The following is a 15,488-nucleotide window of genomic DNA, read 5'->3' on the forward strand; positions in this document are numbered from 1 at the left end:
GAGAGAGAGAGAGAGGCCGCAGCCAATCGTTTAACGATTACCCACTCGTGCACTCTATATAACGCCTTTCGAATGTCGTCGTTATGCTTGATCCTTGCGACTATAGCGATATTTGAACGATCCTAGGGTGGACCGATCGGCTACAGTTTAAGAGATAATCGGAAATGAATGATTGATTCTCTCTCCCCGCGAGTCACGCGTCATCTAAAATCTAACGTCAATTAAAATTTTTGTACCATCATGACGAATATTATCGAAGATATGGAATAATTGAGATTCTTTTGCTCATTATTTTAATGAGTTTCTTTTCTAATTTCCATCGTCTGAGAGTTACAAGGACAAATTTTGATTATTAAATGAATGGGCTGCATGATGATACCACGATGTTTTTTAATATTTTATTTTTCGATAACCAATTTTTTAATAATTTCATTACGTTTGTCAAATAAGTAACTCGTTTGCTCACTATTTTAGACCTTCTCTTTTAATTTCAAAATTGTCTAAAGCCTAATCTATATTGGTAGGCGTCATAGGTCACAAGCTTGTTGCGTCGATCAATCCGATGCGTCAATTTTAAAGTCGCACGATGCTTACGATGCTTACGACGCTACGATACGACGAATGTAGATTAGGCTGAAGAGTGAATTTTTATTATGAAATGAATGTATTGCGATATTTCTTTATATTTTATTTTTCGATAATCAATGGTTTTTTAAGTTTCAAGTATGTTCAATTTCAGTATGTTTGCCAAATAAATATAATAGTGGCTCAATGATTAAGTTTTAAAAAGTTCACTTTTAGTGTTATTATATTAATTATCCAGCTCATTATATTAGTAAATCTTTCAATACGTTTGCTTTGATCAAACGTATAAAATGTAACAATAAAAGCTAATTCACATTGTTTGAAACAATTAATTTTTATTATTAAAATCTATTTCTATAATCTGTTATTTTATATTATCTTCTTTTATATTATCAGTTTAAGAATATTCATTGGAACGTCGGAATTCGTATATACTACAATATACTACAGATCGTACTTTTTATGCAGAAACTGATGGAGAAGATATTGAAATCGACACGTTGCTCGTTCGCAGTTGGATTTTCTGAGGAAGCGTGCTTGAAACTCGAGTTGAAGCGGGGAGATCTTTTCGGAATCGCATATATATATATATATACGAGTTTGACAGCTATACGTCGATTAGTCTTAAAAACATATTAAACATATTTAATAAATAAAACTAAATGAAATTTAAATATATTAATTAATAAAACTTAAAAGATCAGAATGAAATTCACTGATTGAAGTAGCCTTCTGATTGAAGAATAAAACTTAAGGTGTAATAAAAAGCTTTCGTTCTCTTCATATTTACCATTTATTTCGATACATATTTCATATATCATCAAAATTTTTTCTTTGTGAATAATTTTTAGCCTAAAGGTATCTTTCCATTATACTAGAATTGAATGTTTCAAAATAATAATTAGAATATTAATCTTTTACTTTAATTTTGTTTGCGTCTCTTTCTACCGAATAGCAATGTGAAGGAAGAGAAGACTCGGAAGCACCACTTCGATCACCAATTTCGTCATTCAGATACCCCAGACGAGCGGCATAAACTGGCAACTCGCATACACACCGTGGGGAAACCGCGGGGCTTCACTTCCGATCTTCTCTCGCACCCTCAGCCCTCCCGCTCTTCCGCCCCGCTTCCCTCTTTCTCTCTTTTTCTTTTCGTTTTGCGTTTACCGAGAGACGGCGGTGATTGATTGTCCCGTCAGCGGCAGGCAGGCCGGGAACTAACAAAAGTAACAAAGCACCTCCGTCCTGAGAGAACGCTACCACCGCCGCCCGTCACCACCGCCGCCGCGCCGCGCGCTTTTCGGCGAAGTTGAATTGCTCGCCGTTTTACCGATTCTGTCCGATTTCATCCCCCACGTGCTTAATCTCGCTGCGCGAGATAGGTACGGAAAACTTGCAACCTCGGCGATTTTGCGTCAAAATTCTTTACCAGTCGAATTTAGGAACATCGCGAATGATACGGTCATATCAATTCAATCGACTGTTAAAGTCACAGAGTTGAGGAGTATCTCATAAGAGTTGTGCCATACAAAAAATAAAGAGCTGCGACATAGACTTTTGCATAACGCATAGTGTATAAGAGAATCAACTAATCTGAATTCTTCCTTTCCTTCCACTTAACGGAAAAGAAGCACTTTGATTGATTGATTCTCTTATGCACTTATGCGTTATGCAAAAATCTGTGTCGCAGCTCTAAAGCAGTAAAATATAATAAGGAAATCAACATCTTGGATTTGATTTGCTACTGTTATGGCTTTACGACCTCTATTGTTTGATCATTTCGTTTATTGCTTATGTTTCATTGCCCAAGTTTTTTATCCTTGTAACAAAGTTACAATGATATTTATAACAATGTTACAATTGAGGGGATGGAATAAAGGCACAATTCTGTTTAGGCCCTTTTTCCGGCAATTAGTTTTTTTATGTAATATTGATCGTAATAGAGAGAAGATTTATAACATGTAACTTCTTAAAGACATTACATAAATTTATATAATATTGCATCCATTTGTGTATAATAAAAAAGCAGCAGATTATTTTAATTTTTATTAATATCAAGATTTGTAATTAGACCTTTATTCCGTTTATCTCAATTAGAGTTCATTTTTCAGTTATCTGTGTAATTTAACTTCGTCCTTTCTTGATTTCACTGTGTAATTCTTACAAATAGATAAAGTTAAACTTGCTACTGCGGAGATAACTGTGTTACAACAAAAAGTAGAATTCAAAAATGAACTAGCAATTAAGAAAAAAATTATGCTCTTTAATTTCAACGTTTGCGAGAAATTGTTTGTTTGTTCATTGTTCTCTTAAACATCGGGCGATTTTAAATTCCCTTTTTAATACAAAGTTACTCCTGCGGGTGCGTTGCACCCTGCTTAAGGATAATTTAACGCGCAATCGCAACGTAGGAAGCGTATTTGGCAAATGCATTAATTACCGCCTTTAGACAGGAAGGGGTTAAATATTCTAAAACTTCACATGAATCGCTTACATGAATATACCTAACACACACACACACACACACACACACACACACACACACACGCACGCACGTACACGCACGCACGCACACGCACGCACGCACGCACACATATTCATGGAGGTAGTAAACGGTCAGTAAATGGTGTACAATCTCTCGTGTGGGTAACACCCTAGAGCTAAAGAGTGTATTAGCGCGTCAGATCGTTAGGGTCTACATGGTGTCAAGCGCATACATCCCGTATGAAAATTTGCGGGGCGAGTATAGGTGAATTAATTCGTCGCGGCGAATATAACTTTCTCACCTTTTGGAGTCCCTCTCCTCTGCGCTATATAGCGTTCGACGCATAATTACCCGTCGTACCGCACCGCCTTCGTTTGTTAATTTATCTACGGCGTTGTTTAACGACACAGCAAAAACAGGAGAGACACTTTACACGATTCAAACAAATTCGTCCATTAACATGGTTTATCTTTGTTGAGAGTTTAAAGATTGATTTTTTTCTCGAGAGATTTTGGAAGAAGAGAGAAGCTGTGTAAAAAAGGATAAAAATATGAGAGGCGAAAGAAAAGTTATTTTTTTCTGTTGATATTTTGTGGAGTTTAAAGATTTTTTTGGAGTCAAGCTTTAAATCTAATATAAATAAAAAGATAATGTAAGATTTTTTTTTTAATTTAAGTGATTAACGAGAACTTAATTTTTTAAATATTTTTATGTGAGAATCTCAAGATCTCCAACATTCTTAGGATTAAAAATTTGCGTTGGAATAGTAATGAGGCAGTTAATGTGTAAATATTTATATTTTTTATATTAAGATGTATATCTATTACCGCTAATGTGACATTTAATATTTGCTATGACATTTCATTGGTAGTTGAATTTCTGTCAGCAACTATAATCAAATTTAATGTGATTTGTGCTAAATTAATTATAATTCTATTGTTAATTTGTGATTATAGAGATCGGAAATTCTCGCAAATTAAACTTTATTAAATTATAGACGTACAGAAAAAGATGAAAGATTTTAAATATATAAATTCTGATTTGAATGGATTTTCTTTTTTATTGATAATTTTTTAATTTAAAAATTATTGAGATTATATTTGTGATTACAAATTTACAACTAAAATAACAACATATTATGCAATATATAAAAATTTGCAACTGAAAAATAACAACGAATCATTCATATAAAATGTTTCTCTACATTATAATATTTTCATTCTCTACATTATAATATTTGTATTAAGACTTCTTTATCTTTTGCCACTGAAATATAATATATTTGTTATGAAATTTCGTCGGTTGTATTTGTATCAGCCGGATTTCTATCAGAACTACAATCAAATTCACCGTAATTCGCGATGAATTGATTTCGGCACTACATGCGTGTGAACTGTGATTGACTTCTGGTTAAACGCGTATTCTGCAATATTACAAGCGTTAGGTATAAATGCTACAAATATTATTGACACGCAATTGGGCGAGCGGCGAGTCAGCGCGTTACACCGATAAAACGAATCATGTAATTGATAGAATTATTAGTGTCGCGTTGAGGTCTCTAATGATGCCGGGACGCGGATACGAATACATTTGCGTTAATGATTTTATTACTTGTTTTGGCACTTAACGAGCGGCCCTCGTAATGATTCGCGGTGAATCGTGACGATTTTAATCAGTAAAAAATAAATATCGTAATTAAAATCTTAAAATAATATCTCATTAAAATCTTTGTACGTAATTCAAAAGCATCCTGCTATTACTTTATTACTACGTAAACTTTTAATGTTGATAATAAATCACATTTCGATCTTTAATATTTTAATTAATAATTATATTTTTTAATGCTTTAATTATCAATCATAATGTTCTTAAAACCTTTATTTTAAGATTCATAGGATTTTACAGTTGAAATAATAATGGAATAAGGACTCTTGTTGTAACAATATCAATAACAATATCAATAAAATTTTTTATTCATCGTCACGTCGAGACTTTGATATTTTCCACTTGGATATGTTATAAGAATCCTAATTATTGTAGATATCATAATAATTACTCTTTTATTAGGAGCTCTTTATCCAACGTATCGCGATAACGCTTCAACGTCCACGGTGTACATACCTAATTAATAATGATAATTAAATCGTGCTATTTCAAGCGGCAGAATGAAAGCTGCCTTTATTACAGAGCTTGGCGATTAACGATGCGATTATGATCGCGTCCGTCCGCGCTTTGAATGGCGTTCGTGTAAACAAGTCTGCTCGACGAGCGCGCTCATGGCCGTGACTCCTTTCTCAATGCGGCCGATCCCGGGCGATCTCGCTATAAAGCGGAAAAACACATTAACGCGTCAAAACCCGTTTTAGCTCGCGCGATGTCAAGCGCACACGCCTACCTCCTCCCTCGAGTGACCGGGGGGACCTCCGGCAGGGAGGGAGGGAGGGGGATGCGTGCATCGAAAATATCCGCGTAAAACGTTTTCATGGGATATATTAAAAAATAATAAATTACATTAAATTTCAATCTCTCTAGGTCGAGGGCCGGTATTAATGATGGCGCGCGGTGTCAAACGCACGCACCGCACCCGGCAGAATGCGTAGCGCGCGCCGAATAAGATATACGTTGCGAAAGTGTCGAAAATTTTTCCCCGCATCATCATATCGTCCATCGGCGCGTGAAACACTCCGGGAAAAAAATATATTTTTAATTGTCGAGAATTGTTATGCGCGGATCAAAGAATGAACGATATGCCTCATCTCTTGATCGTTTAATCGCCACGATGGAAAATTGAATCCCTTCGCGATATTTTGTTATTCCATATTTACGAATGAAAAGATTTTGTGGTTTTTCATTTATAAATCGTTTTAATAATTAATTTTTAATAATTAATTTCTAATAATTAATTTTTTGCAGAGATAATTGGAAATGCGTATTTTGTATTAAATAAAATTACTTGTGCAACATATGACACAATCTGTGATTTTTAAGTGCATTACTCAGCTACTCTCGCGCGCGATTTTCCATATAATGATTTTATTTCAAGCCCACTTTAGACGATCCATAATTCATGTCGGAACTCGGGATAAAATATTATTTATAATTTTATGCACCGTGTAACACGAAAAATCTTTTTTTGAAGAATTAGATTACATATGAAATAATATATTAATTCAAACACACATACAAACATCACATACAAACAAAATACAGAGCATACAATGAATAAAATTGTATTCTAAAATTCGACACGAATTAAATAATTTAAGGTAGATTTTGATGATTATGAGTAACATATTTTCTAAGATCTTGCGACTTTTATCCTGAAAGATTTTATCTTTTCTACATGCCTTGCTTACTAGAAAGAGTTGCCTACTATCCGGTCACCTAAATTTTATTTCAGTTTTGTCTCATTATTTAATATAAACAGCAATGAAAAATATAAACAAAACGTTCTATAGGTTACATCTTTTTTGTACATTATAAACATTTAAAAAATGAAGTAGAATTGATATAATTTTTGATCAACTTAGGTAATGATAATTATCTAACAATTTCAAAAAAATACAATTTCATTTTGTATTTTTATATTTTTATAAAATATATTGTAAAACATTTTATATTGTTTAAATATGAAACATTTTATATTTTTTATATACATATATGTTACATTTATTAAAATATGAATTATTGAAGTATGATCAGCGCCTTATAAAATTTAAATCGGTATTTCTTAAATCGCACCACAAATTTTTCAATCATTTTTTTATTACTTTTTTTTATTACATTTATTAGATTTACTAGATATTTTTTAAAGAAGTTATACGTTTTTAGTAACATACAGTACAATTTAAGAAATTGCTTGAATTGCTTGAATTGTATTTTTTACTATATTATTTAAAGGAGCTTACAATAATTTTGTTCGCTTGGCAAAAGATAATAAACATATAATAGGTGTTTTAAATATCAAACTTCAATATTAACTTGAGTGCTAATTAATAGTACTATTAATGAAAAATATAATATATAAAATATCTTAAGTACTTTTGAATTTTGATAATTCTCTCTTATACACTCGGCGCGAAATATTATCGCGCTTTTTCTGACAATTCCGTATTCGAATTCCAGAAAGAAGGATAAAAAAACGCAAAAAGCGCAATTGAAATGAGCGGATTTGTAATCACCTATAAGCGATAACGTAACTTTTAAACTAAAGTGGCTTCCTGACGTTCGACGAAACGTCTGCGAATTATCGAACATCCACGTCCCGTGGCATCAATCAGAGGCAGCGCAAAGTGTTGTATTCGTGCGAGCAAGCGCGAACCCCCCGAAGGTGGTGAGTCTGTGATGGTGTCAAGTGCACACATCACGGTGGCGAATGAAAATTCGGAAAGCAGTTTAGGTAGATCAATCCGCGCAACCGGGGTCAACGATTCGCTCAAGGTAGAACGCGTATAATAAAGTGGCTAATGGGGCGGCTACGGGCGGCATAGCGAACGGGAAACAAGGGTGGGCGAGAGACTTTCGGGGGTGCCCAAGTGTGCGTTTGACGTTGGCCTGTTCAGCGGCTCCTTAACGCGGGAAAGTAACGGTTTTCCTCTTCCTCGATTATGTACATTGGCGCTCTGATGTATCGTACAAGATACGCTGTTACGTAAAACAACTCTCTCTGGTGCTCACATGAGATGCAGGAAGAATCCTACATGGATATTGCATTTTAACTCTTCGAAATTCAAATTATTTTTTTATGAATGAACAAAGATGAAGTATTTATATTGTCCTTAACTTTAACTTGATTGAAAGAAAAAAATAGATTCGAAATAGGAAGAAATAAATCATGCGATATAAAAAGTGTCAATATTGAAGCATTATTTGTGTGTAAATGTATCGTTTTATTGTCTAAAAAATATTAACATCAAGAAAAATCGAAAAGAAATTGGTTCTGCTTGCATCAACAAAAAGTACAAGCAAAAGGGATCATATCAATTCGAATTCTGTTATATAGATTTGTTCTTTTTGGCTGAATTTTTGTTGAATTAGTTCATCTTTCTTCTTTTTCTCTTCAGGTGATGCAAAAGTTCAGTTGAAAAGAACAGGCCTATTGTAATTGAATTCTGATTATTTCTAACCGAAATGTTTCAATGAAATTTATCTATAAGTGTCTAATTTGTAGGTGTTTTTTTTATTATAACTTTTTTATTATAAAGTTCTTGCACGGTTCATCTATCTGCCGTTTCTCTTCACGTTGGAGAGAAAAAGAGAAAAGATGAATCGTGCAAGTTCAGGTAAAAAGAAGGCCTCGTATTTTTCTGGTTGAATCTATTCGAATTCTAATTATTGCAACAAGATTTCTTCCAGTGAAAATATATGTTTCGACTCTAATTTGGATTTAAATTATCGCAAAACTTGTGAGTGGAAGTCAAACAACAAAAGAGCTTCATGTTTAATAACATAATAATAGCTTTGTCTAATAATAAAATAGTTATTTTTGATAAAAAACGAATATCAAGCTGTGAAATGTTTAAAGTGTGTAAGAAGTTGTAACTTAATTTCAACATGAAGATATAACTTCCTGATCCAAAACTAGGTCGAAACTATACTTTGATATATCTTAGATGATAAAATATTATATATGCAACAAATATCTTGTGTTTATCAGTCATTTTATATCACATAACTCAATTAATTGGTTGGTCTAACAAATGAATCAAAGAATTTTTATTAATTGAAAGAATTCAAAAATTGTTTGTCGGTTATAATATTCATTTGCAAATATATTTTTGAGTTCTATAAACTGTGCCGATTCGATTTATTGGATTTGAAACGTAATAAACTAAAGCTGGAAATAACATCACAAATATTGATTATCAATTTTAATAATTGATATTAATCAGATCCCAATTTTCACTTATAATTATTAAAGTTGAATTGTTAAATCTGATTCAATAATTCATGTCGAAATTCATAATAGAATTCTATCTTTCATGCTACAAAAAATATGAAGAATTAAATTTTGCGATTTTTATTGCAAGCTGATAATGGGTTGCATTTGCAGGTGAAGATCTGGTTTCAAAATCGGCGCATGAAGTGGCGAAACAGTAAGGAGCGGGAGCTGCTGGCGACCGGTGGCTCGCGCGAGCAGACGTTACCGAACAAGAACAACCCCAATCCAGATCTGAGCGACGCCGATGGGGATCGGCCGAGAATGGATCTGAGCGACGTGAGCCCGCTCACGAGTCCGCAAAGACCGGAGGAGCAAACGGAAAACGAGGACGATGAGGAGATCAATGTCACGTGATAAAGTTCATCGCTGAACTCAGTTCGCCCTCCGACAAGTGATGACAATTTTCTTAATCCATGAATCAAAGGCTACCGGACCAAAAAAAATTTAAGCGAAACGTAGATTTGACAGACACTTTGAAGGATCGTGGAAATTAATTTAAAGTTTCAAACTCAAATCTGTTTTCATATGTCATTACGGATGCAATTACAATATCAGTTTTACCTTCAATATGAAGATTACTTCTTCTCGAGATATCTTAGATTGTGTAACACAATCTTATGCCGAGAAGCGTACGAAATAAATATTGTGCAAGTCATAAAGAGACAGTTAATTGTGATCATTTTGCATTTTTCAGCTGGCTGATCTTTATTGGCGACTATGTATTCGCGGATAATTGGGCTATAACAGGGTGTCCTAGATTCATTGTGCGAAGAGAAGAATGTGTTAAACACGAGTGGCATGTGATGTTTCGTATCATTCACTATTTTCAATCGATCTTTAATTGTTTAGCGATCATCGGTTTGTCCTCAATATTTTTTTCTCGAGTTACACACGACTTGTGGCTTTGTTATATTTGATAACAGCAACACGTGTCGTCGCAAACTGATCCCGAGCAAAACGAAAATACGAATGACGAATGCAGAATAAAAATGAATAAGAATGATGTATTATATTGTAATTAGCGCGATGAATGTACTTTCGAGGAGTCTTCTATAAGGTATTGTGTAAGGTTGTATTAGACGTAATGTTACAATTCTGGAAATATGTACCTAAGTCTACTTATAATGCGGTCGCGCGGCCAGATCCAAATGTAATTACATTCATTGTGATTCAATATAATCTATGTAATATATTGAAATAAAACTGTCTATGCTAAGCGATCTATACTTGTAATGTCAATACGTGATGAACAAAGTTCCAAGTTTAATCATCTGTTTTTTTATCCTAATATTAATAATCAAAGCCGTAAAAGTTAAGAAAATCAATTCATCATATAAAAACTTACAATATATTTTTCAATTGATAAGACTTTCAGAATACAAAGTATACTTTATTTATTGATATAATTATTTCTCACACAAGTAAACAGAGTAGCTCTGAATTAATGGATGAAGTACATCGCAATATTAAAAGCGAAGATCTTGCATTTGCTTGATGAAGAAATAAAATTATGATGAAGAAATAAGCTCCCCTGTTTACTGTCTCTATGTTTTTTTGCTATATACAGGATATAACTAAAATAAGATAGCAAATTTCGAGGCCAAGTTTCCCACACCAAATATGAAAAAAAGTATAAATGAACGTTATGTCCGCAAATCCATTGTTATTGAGGTATAGCTCCAAGTGTTTAAGTATTATGGCCTCCAATCCCCCGATCTAAATTCTCTAGATTTTTATCTGTGGAGACACTTAAAATCCTTAGTTTATGTGAAATTCCAATCGCTAATGAAGATACAATGAAGATAGACTATGCATGAAGATAGCCAACGCATCTTTGATTGTTTTATATTGATACATTTAATCGCTGAAATTTAAAATTATATGTGCGACCTCTGTTTCTCAAGATTTTTATTGAATCTATTAGATCCTTATTATTGCATGGTACTATGATCTTTTAAGAGAAATTTATAGAGCTAAAAAAGAAGAGAAAGAGACAGGTACTTGTGACACCATTCGTAATTGCCCCGGGATCTTGAAAAAGTGCGAGTCTAAAAGTGTGATCTGATGTATTGAATTAAATGGGAGATATTTCGAACGTTTGTTATAATTAAAAATTAATTAATATTAGAAATATTAGAAACATTAGAAATTAAATAATATTAAATAATAAATACAATATTACTGTTTTATTTTCCCCTATTAATAAACATTTCGAGCTATATCTCAGTAATGAGTTTATGAATATATGTTTTTGTCATGAATTTTTTTCACGTTTTGATGTGGGGAAGTCAGCTCTGAAGTTTGTTATCTTATTTTAGTTACACCCAGTATTTACTACATATGGTAAATATATGTATATGTATACATTTACATATTTACATACTTACGGGCATAAATTTTAAAATAAAATAAAATATAAAATAAAAATAGGATTCGCGGTCTGTATTCACATACTGTACATTTAACATTAAATGAAAATTTTCATTTTTATTGTCAGAAATTATTAAATACGATATATATTATAATATAATGTTATATTGTAATAATATAAATAAAAATATATATTATTTCGATTGAAAATTTGATTTTCACATTTAGAATTGAATGAGAAATCACGAATACAGACCACTTGTCTTTCTACTTCTGACATAAGAATGTACATAGATATATGCACAAACAATTCATTTGTTATAAGGATTCCTTTCAGTTGAACTAATTTCATTTTTCTGTCCGTAACTGTGTCGCATGCTTCGCATCACTTTAATTATTTTGAGCTTGCGGCTTCGACCATTCGACGCTCAAGATTAGATGATCGTAACCGTAACCATCCAGAGTTGCGATTGCTCTTGCTGCATCAGCCCTATGCTTGAAATGTACATATGCGAAACCCTTGCAGAGATTGGAAAGTTTCTCTTTGGCGAGAAACTGTTTGACTACGGAACCGAATGGCTTCACAAGTTCATCTAAATCCGCATCTGTAGTGCTCTGCGAGAGATTAGAAATACGTATGGCGGTTGTATCGTCGCGTCTCTGCATCTGCATCGAGTCTCCACGTTTGCTGCCACCGTCACGCATACCAGGCGGCACGTACTTGCCACCTTGCGGCTTAAGTTCAGCCATTGCACCAGGTACTCCAGTAGTAACGAGAGGTTTCTTGTCGTCTGGTACTTTTCCTGAAAGGCAGAATTTTAGTTATATAATTATTATAGTTATAATTTATTACAGTTATAATTTACAAAAATAACATATATATATATCATTTATTCTATAATTAAAAAATATAAATAGAACTGTATTTATATTTTTATTTATGTTTATATAATTGAATGTAGCGTAGAGTAACTGTTTTCTATGCCAAAGATCTGAGTTCAAATTCACAAGAACATGTATCAGATTTTATTTGAGTGTCACTTCTCGGAAGGCAATGAGCCATCGAGAATATCTTTATGACAATCTCTTCTGATAGGCCATTAGGAACCGATATTAAAAACTCTAAAGTCTCATATATGAATGCCTATGCAGAAGAGATCACCACATCTCTGATGAAGGACAATAGACTTAAGAAATATAACTGAATTTTAGTTCATCGTATCAATTGATTTCTGACAATATAACTTACCACCAGCAAGAACAGTGTCTTTGTACGGACACTTGGATGTCCAGTGATCGCCATTACAATTACGGCACTTGACGACTCCCTTATCGCCCATACTTTTCAATTTATCCAAGGAGTCTTCCTCCACTTTGTTCTCTTCCTCTTTGCTGGATATGAATTGCATAAAAACATCCTCACCACCAACAGTGGTAGCTGGATTTGGTCCCGGCCTGTCGTCAGCAGAATCGCCAAACTTCGTCCAATTCTTACGCGCTGCAATCGTTTTCGAAACTATGCGTCGCTCTATCTTGTAAGCACGTACAACCTTGATTTTCTTGTTGTCTTGATTGTATTTGTACTCAGTGAGAATTTTAAAACCATTCTCGTAGACTTCCGTAGGTGGGGGTAACGCTCCTCCCTCTTCTTCAACTTCATCAGCCCAGCTAGATTTGACCTCATTTTGTGCAACTGGCATCTCTGCAAATTATACAATATTATAGAACATTCAGATACGTACGAATACTAGTTTAAAAGTATATAAAAGTATTATGCAATATGTGTAAACATCAAGTTTCAGAATATTAAGGCAATTATTTGTTTATCCATAAACATACTGTATTTAAACACATTTGATTCCATTTATTTATTTGTAGAATTATAAAGTTTAAAATCCTTACTTCAGATATTTATTATTCTTAGCAGGATAAAATTCTGTTTATAATTTTATATATTAAAAAAAACAAAAAAAATCAGAATATACATAAATATAAAATATACAAAATATAAAAAAAATATATAAATTATAAGTAAAATTATATCTTAAAATCTGACAGTGAATTATAAATCTTTTAAAGTCAAATAAATATCAAGAATAAATGTTCAAGCACTTATTTTAAAATTTTGCAATATCTTAATAAACAAAATGTACAAGCCATAATTGATGTTTTTCACATTAATTGCATAGATATAAACCTAAATATACTTAACCAGTTAAAGATTTGTCAGTCATCTTATTTTTACAATAAATGAAACACTATTAGAGCCAGAAAATGTACACAAACGCTGAAACAAATTAGATACAAAATTATACGATATTCCATCTCTTTTCAGCATAGTTAAAGGTATCAATAATACATTTAGCAGATGTTTCTTTACAAATTTAAACCTATCATGAATTAGTATAAGTCGATTAAAAACTCGATAATAATCTAATAATTTAATCCAATCATTTAGAGAATTAATAAAAGTATTTTTTCATTATTAAATGTAATTGTTTAATATTCATATAATGAAATAAAATTACAATAGACCAAGGCTGCTTATGTCATAAAAAAGTGACATAGAATTAGAACCTAACCTATTACACTTCCTTTGACGATTAAAGATTATTTCTATAAATTGTGTATTTACTTTATTCAATTATCCATTTTCACTGGGCGAACTCAATAAAAGGAGTCGAAATAAAAGAAGCTATTATTATTGGCACAGCAAAATCAATGTACTTGAAAAACTCTAACTCAAAGTACTTAAAAAATACAAAAATCAAGAAAACGTGGCGTAAAAAAGTAAAAATTGTCATTGGACGTTACCGTAAAAATTCGACAGCTGATAGTAGACAGATAATCCAAATCAAAGCACAGATTACGATGAAACCATACGAAATAAAGCAAATTGCGGAACAGAGACGCTAAACATCCACGTGGAAATCAAAATGGAGGAATTCATGATGCCGCGAATGCCGATTGCCGCGATTCGAACGTTTCTTGGAACTTCGAACCATAAAATACAAAACAGAATGAAGAGACGTTTCGATATGTGTCCAATAATTAATAGGAACATTTGTATTCCTATTATTTTTCCTAGAGAAAAAGCATGTCGAAAAAAATACGCACAAGATGCAGTCCGATTTACAGTTTGCATAAAAAAAATCTAAGAAATTTTCTAGAAAGTTATAAAATTATTCAAATATTCTAAAACAATCTGAAATTCACATAAAAATTCTGAAAAATTATATAAAAAATTTTGAAAAAATTTTCACCAGGGGTAAGCAATTAACAATAAATGAAGTAAACAAAATTTTTATATGAAGAATTTCAAAGTGTAATTGAAAAGAAAATTGATTATAATAATAAATAAATAAAATTATAATATATATATATATATATAAATATATATACTACATACTATTATTATTATTGTTATTATAAATTTTATTTTTAATTATTCATTCAAAAAAATTAAAATAAATAAAATAAATAACAAAATGTGACTAGCCAACTTTTTTACCGACCAAGTTTATCGGAGTGCGAGAATCGTGATTCATGATTCCCAATGGGAATTGGCAACACTGCCGGTCGCTGCGAGCGACGAGGTTTGGCGAGATTGTAGGGTTGTAATGGCGACGTCTAACGCGTTGTCCGGGCCGCCGTGAGTGAATAATGCACTACGAAACGGTGCTCCGTTTTTTATGCACGGAGCGACAATCGAGCGAGTGGACGATACGTGCACATAACGTTTTTACGGCGTAACTTTGACAGAACCGCCGACGATCGAGCGTCCCTCGTCACGATGGACCAGGCACCCGCAGGTGAGCACGCCGATCCGGCCGCACAGGCGCGCTCTCTCGCACGCGTTTCTTCTCCTCGCACCTTTTGCTTACTCCAATATGATATTAATTAATTAACCCTCGCATTCTCTCACATTAATTGCAATGCTGTGTCTTTCGCTTGCACCTTGCTGTTTCGTTTGACCTATGTCGAGCGGCTTCCTACAGCAATATAATAATACTTTCAAATCACTGTGATATCTGGATTCATTAGATTATTTGTAAAAGTATTGTAAATATATATATATATATATATATATATATATATATATATATA

The 15,488-nt window shown here is 32.8% G+C and overlaps 3 protein-coding genes across 3 annotated transcripts in view; 2 read left to right on the forward strand and 1 right to left on the reverse strand.

The window, feature by feature from the left end:
* LOC105623848 overlaps positions 1-9,365 on the forward strand; it is a 40,107-nt gene extending 30,742 nt beyond the window's left edge. The window contains exon 4 of the mRNA XM_012205221.1: positions 9,123-9,365. Within this exon, the coding sequence (XP_012060611.1) occupies positions 9,123-9,365 (243 nt within the window). The remainder of the gene's footprint in view (positions 1-9,122) is intronic.
* A 2,406-nt stretch (positions 9,366-11,771) lies between these two features.
* LOC105623849 (eukaryotic translation initiation factor 3 subunit G-like) lies at positions 11,772-13,615 on the reverse strand. Its single transcript, XM_012205222.1, has 3 exons — positions 13,594-13,615; positions 12,631-13,083; positions 11,772-12,184 (listed from the first exon to the last, which is right to left on the reverse strand). The coding sequence occupies exons 1-3, from the start codon at positions 13,613-13,615 to the stop codon at positions 11,772-11,774; spliced, it is 888 nt and encodes a 295-aa protein (XP_012060612.1).
* A 1,559-nt stretch (positions 13,616-15,174) lies between these two features.
* The window catches only part of LOC105623850 (calcium homeostasis endoplasmic reticulum protein), a 5,025-nt gene continuing 4,711 nt past the window's right edge, over positions 15,175-15,488 (forward strand). Inside the window, exon 1 of the mRNA XM_012205223.1 lies at positions 15,175-15,193. Within this exon, the coding sequence (XP_012060613.1) occupies positions 15,175-15,193 (19 nt within the window). The remainder of the gene's footprint in view (positions 15,194-15,488) is intronic.

The sequence above is a fragment of the Atta cephalotes genome (assembly GCF_000143395.1).
Source record: "Atta cephalotes unplaced genomic scaffold scaffold00065, whole genome shotgun sequence".
In the NCBI taxonomy this organism is placed as follows: domain Eukaryota; kingdom Metazoa; phylum Arthropoda; class Insecta; order Hymenoptera; family Formicidae; genus Atta; species Atta cephalotes.

Excerpts from the sequence above, each read along its gene's own strand:
- LOC105623849 (XM_012205222.1), bottom strand. The coding sequence starts at position 13,615 with ATGACTGACAAATCTTTAACTG. Across the intron at positions 13,084-13,593 it reads GACTGACAAATCTTTAACTG|AGATGCCAGTTGCACAAAAT; the intron begins GTTAAGTATATT and ends TATAATTTGCAG. Across the intron at positions 12,185-12,630 it reads AGACACTGTTCTTGCTGGTG|GAAAAGTACCAGACGACAAG; the intron begins GTAAGTTATATT and ends TCTGCCTTTCAG.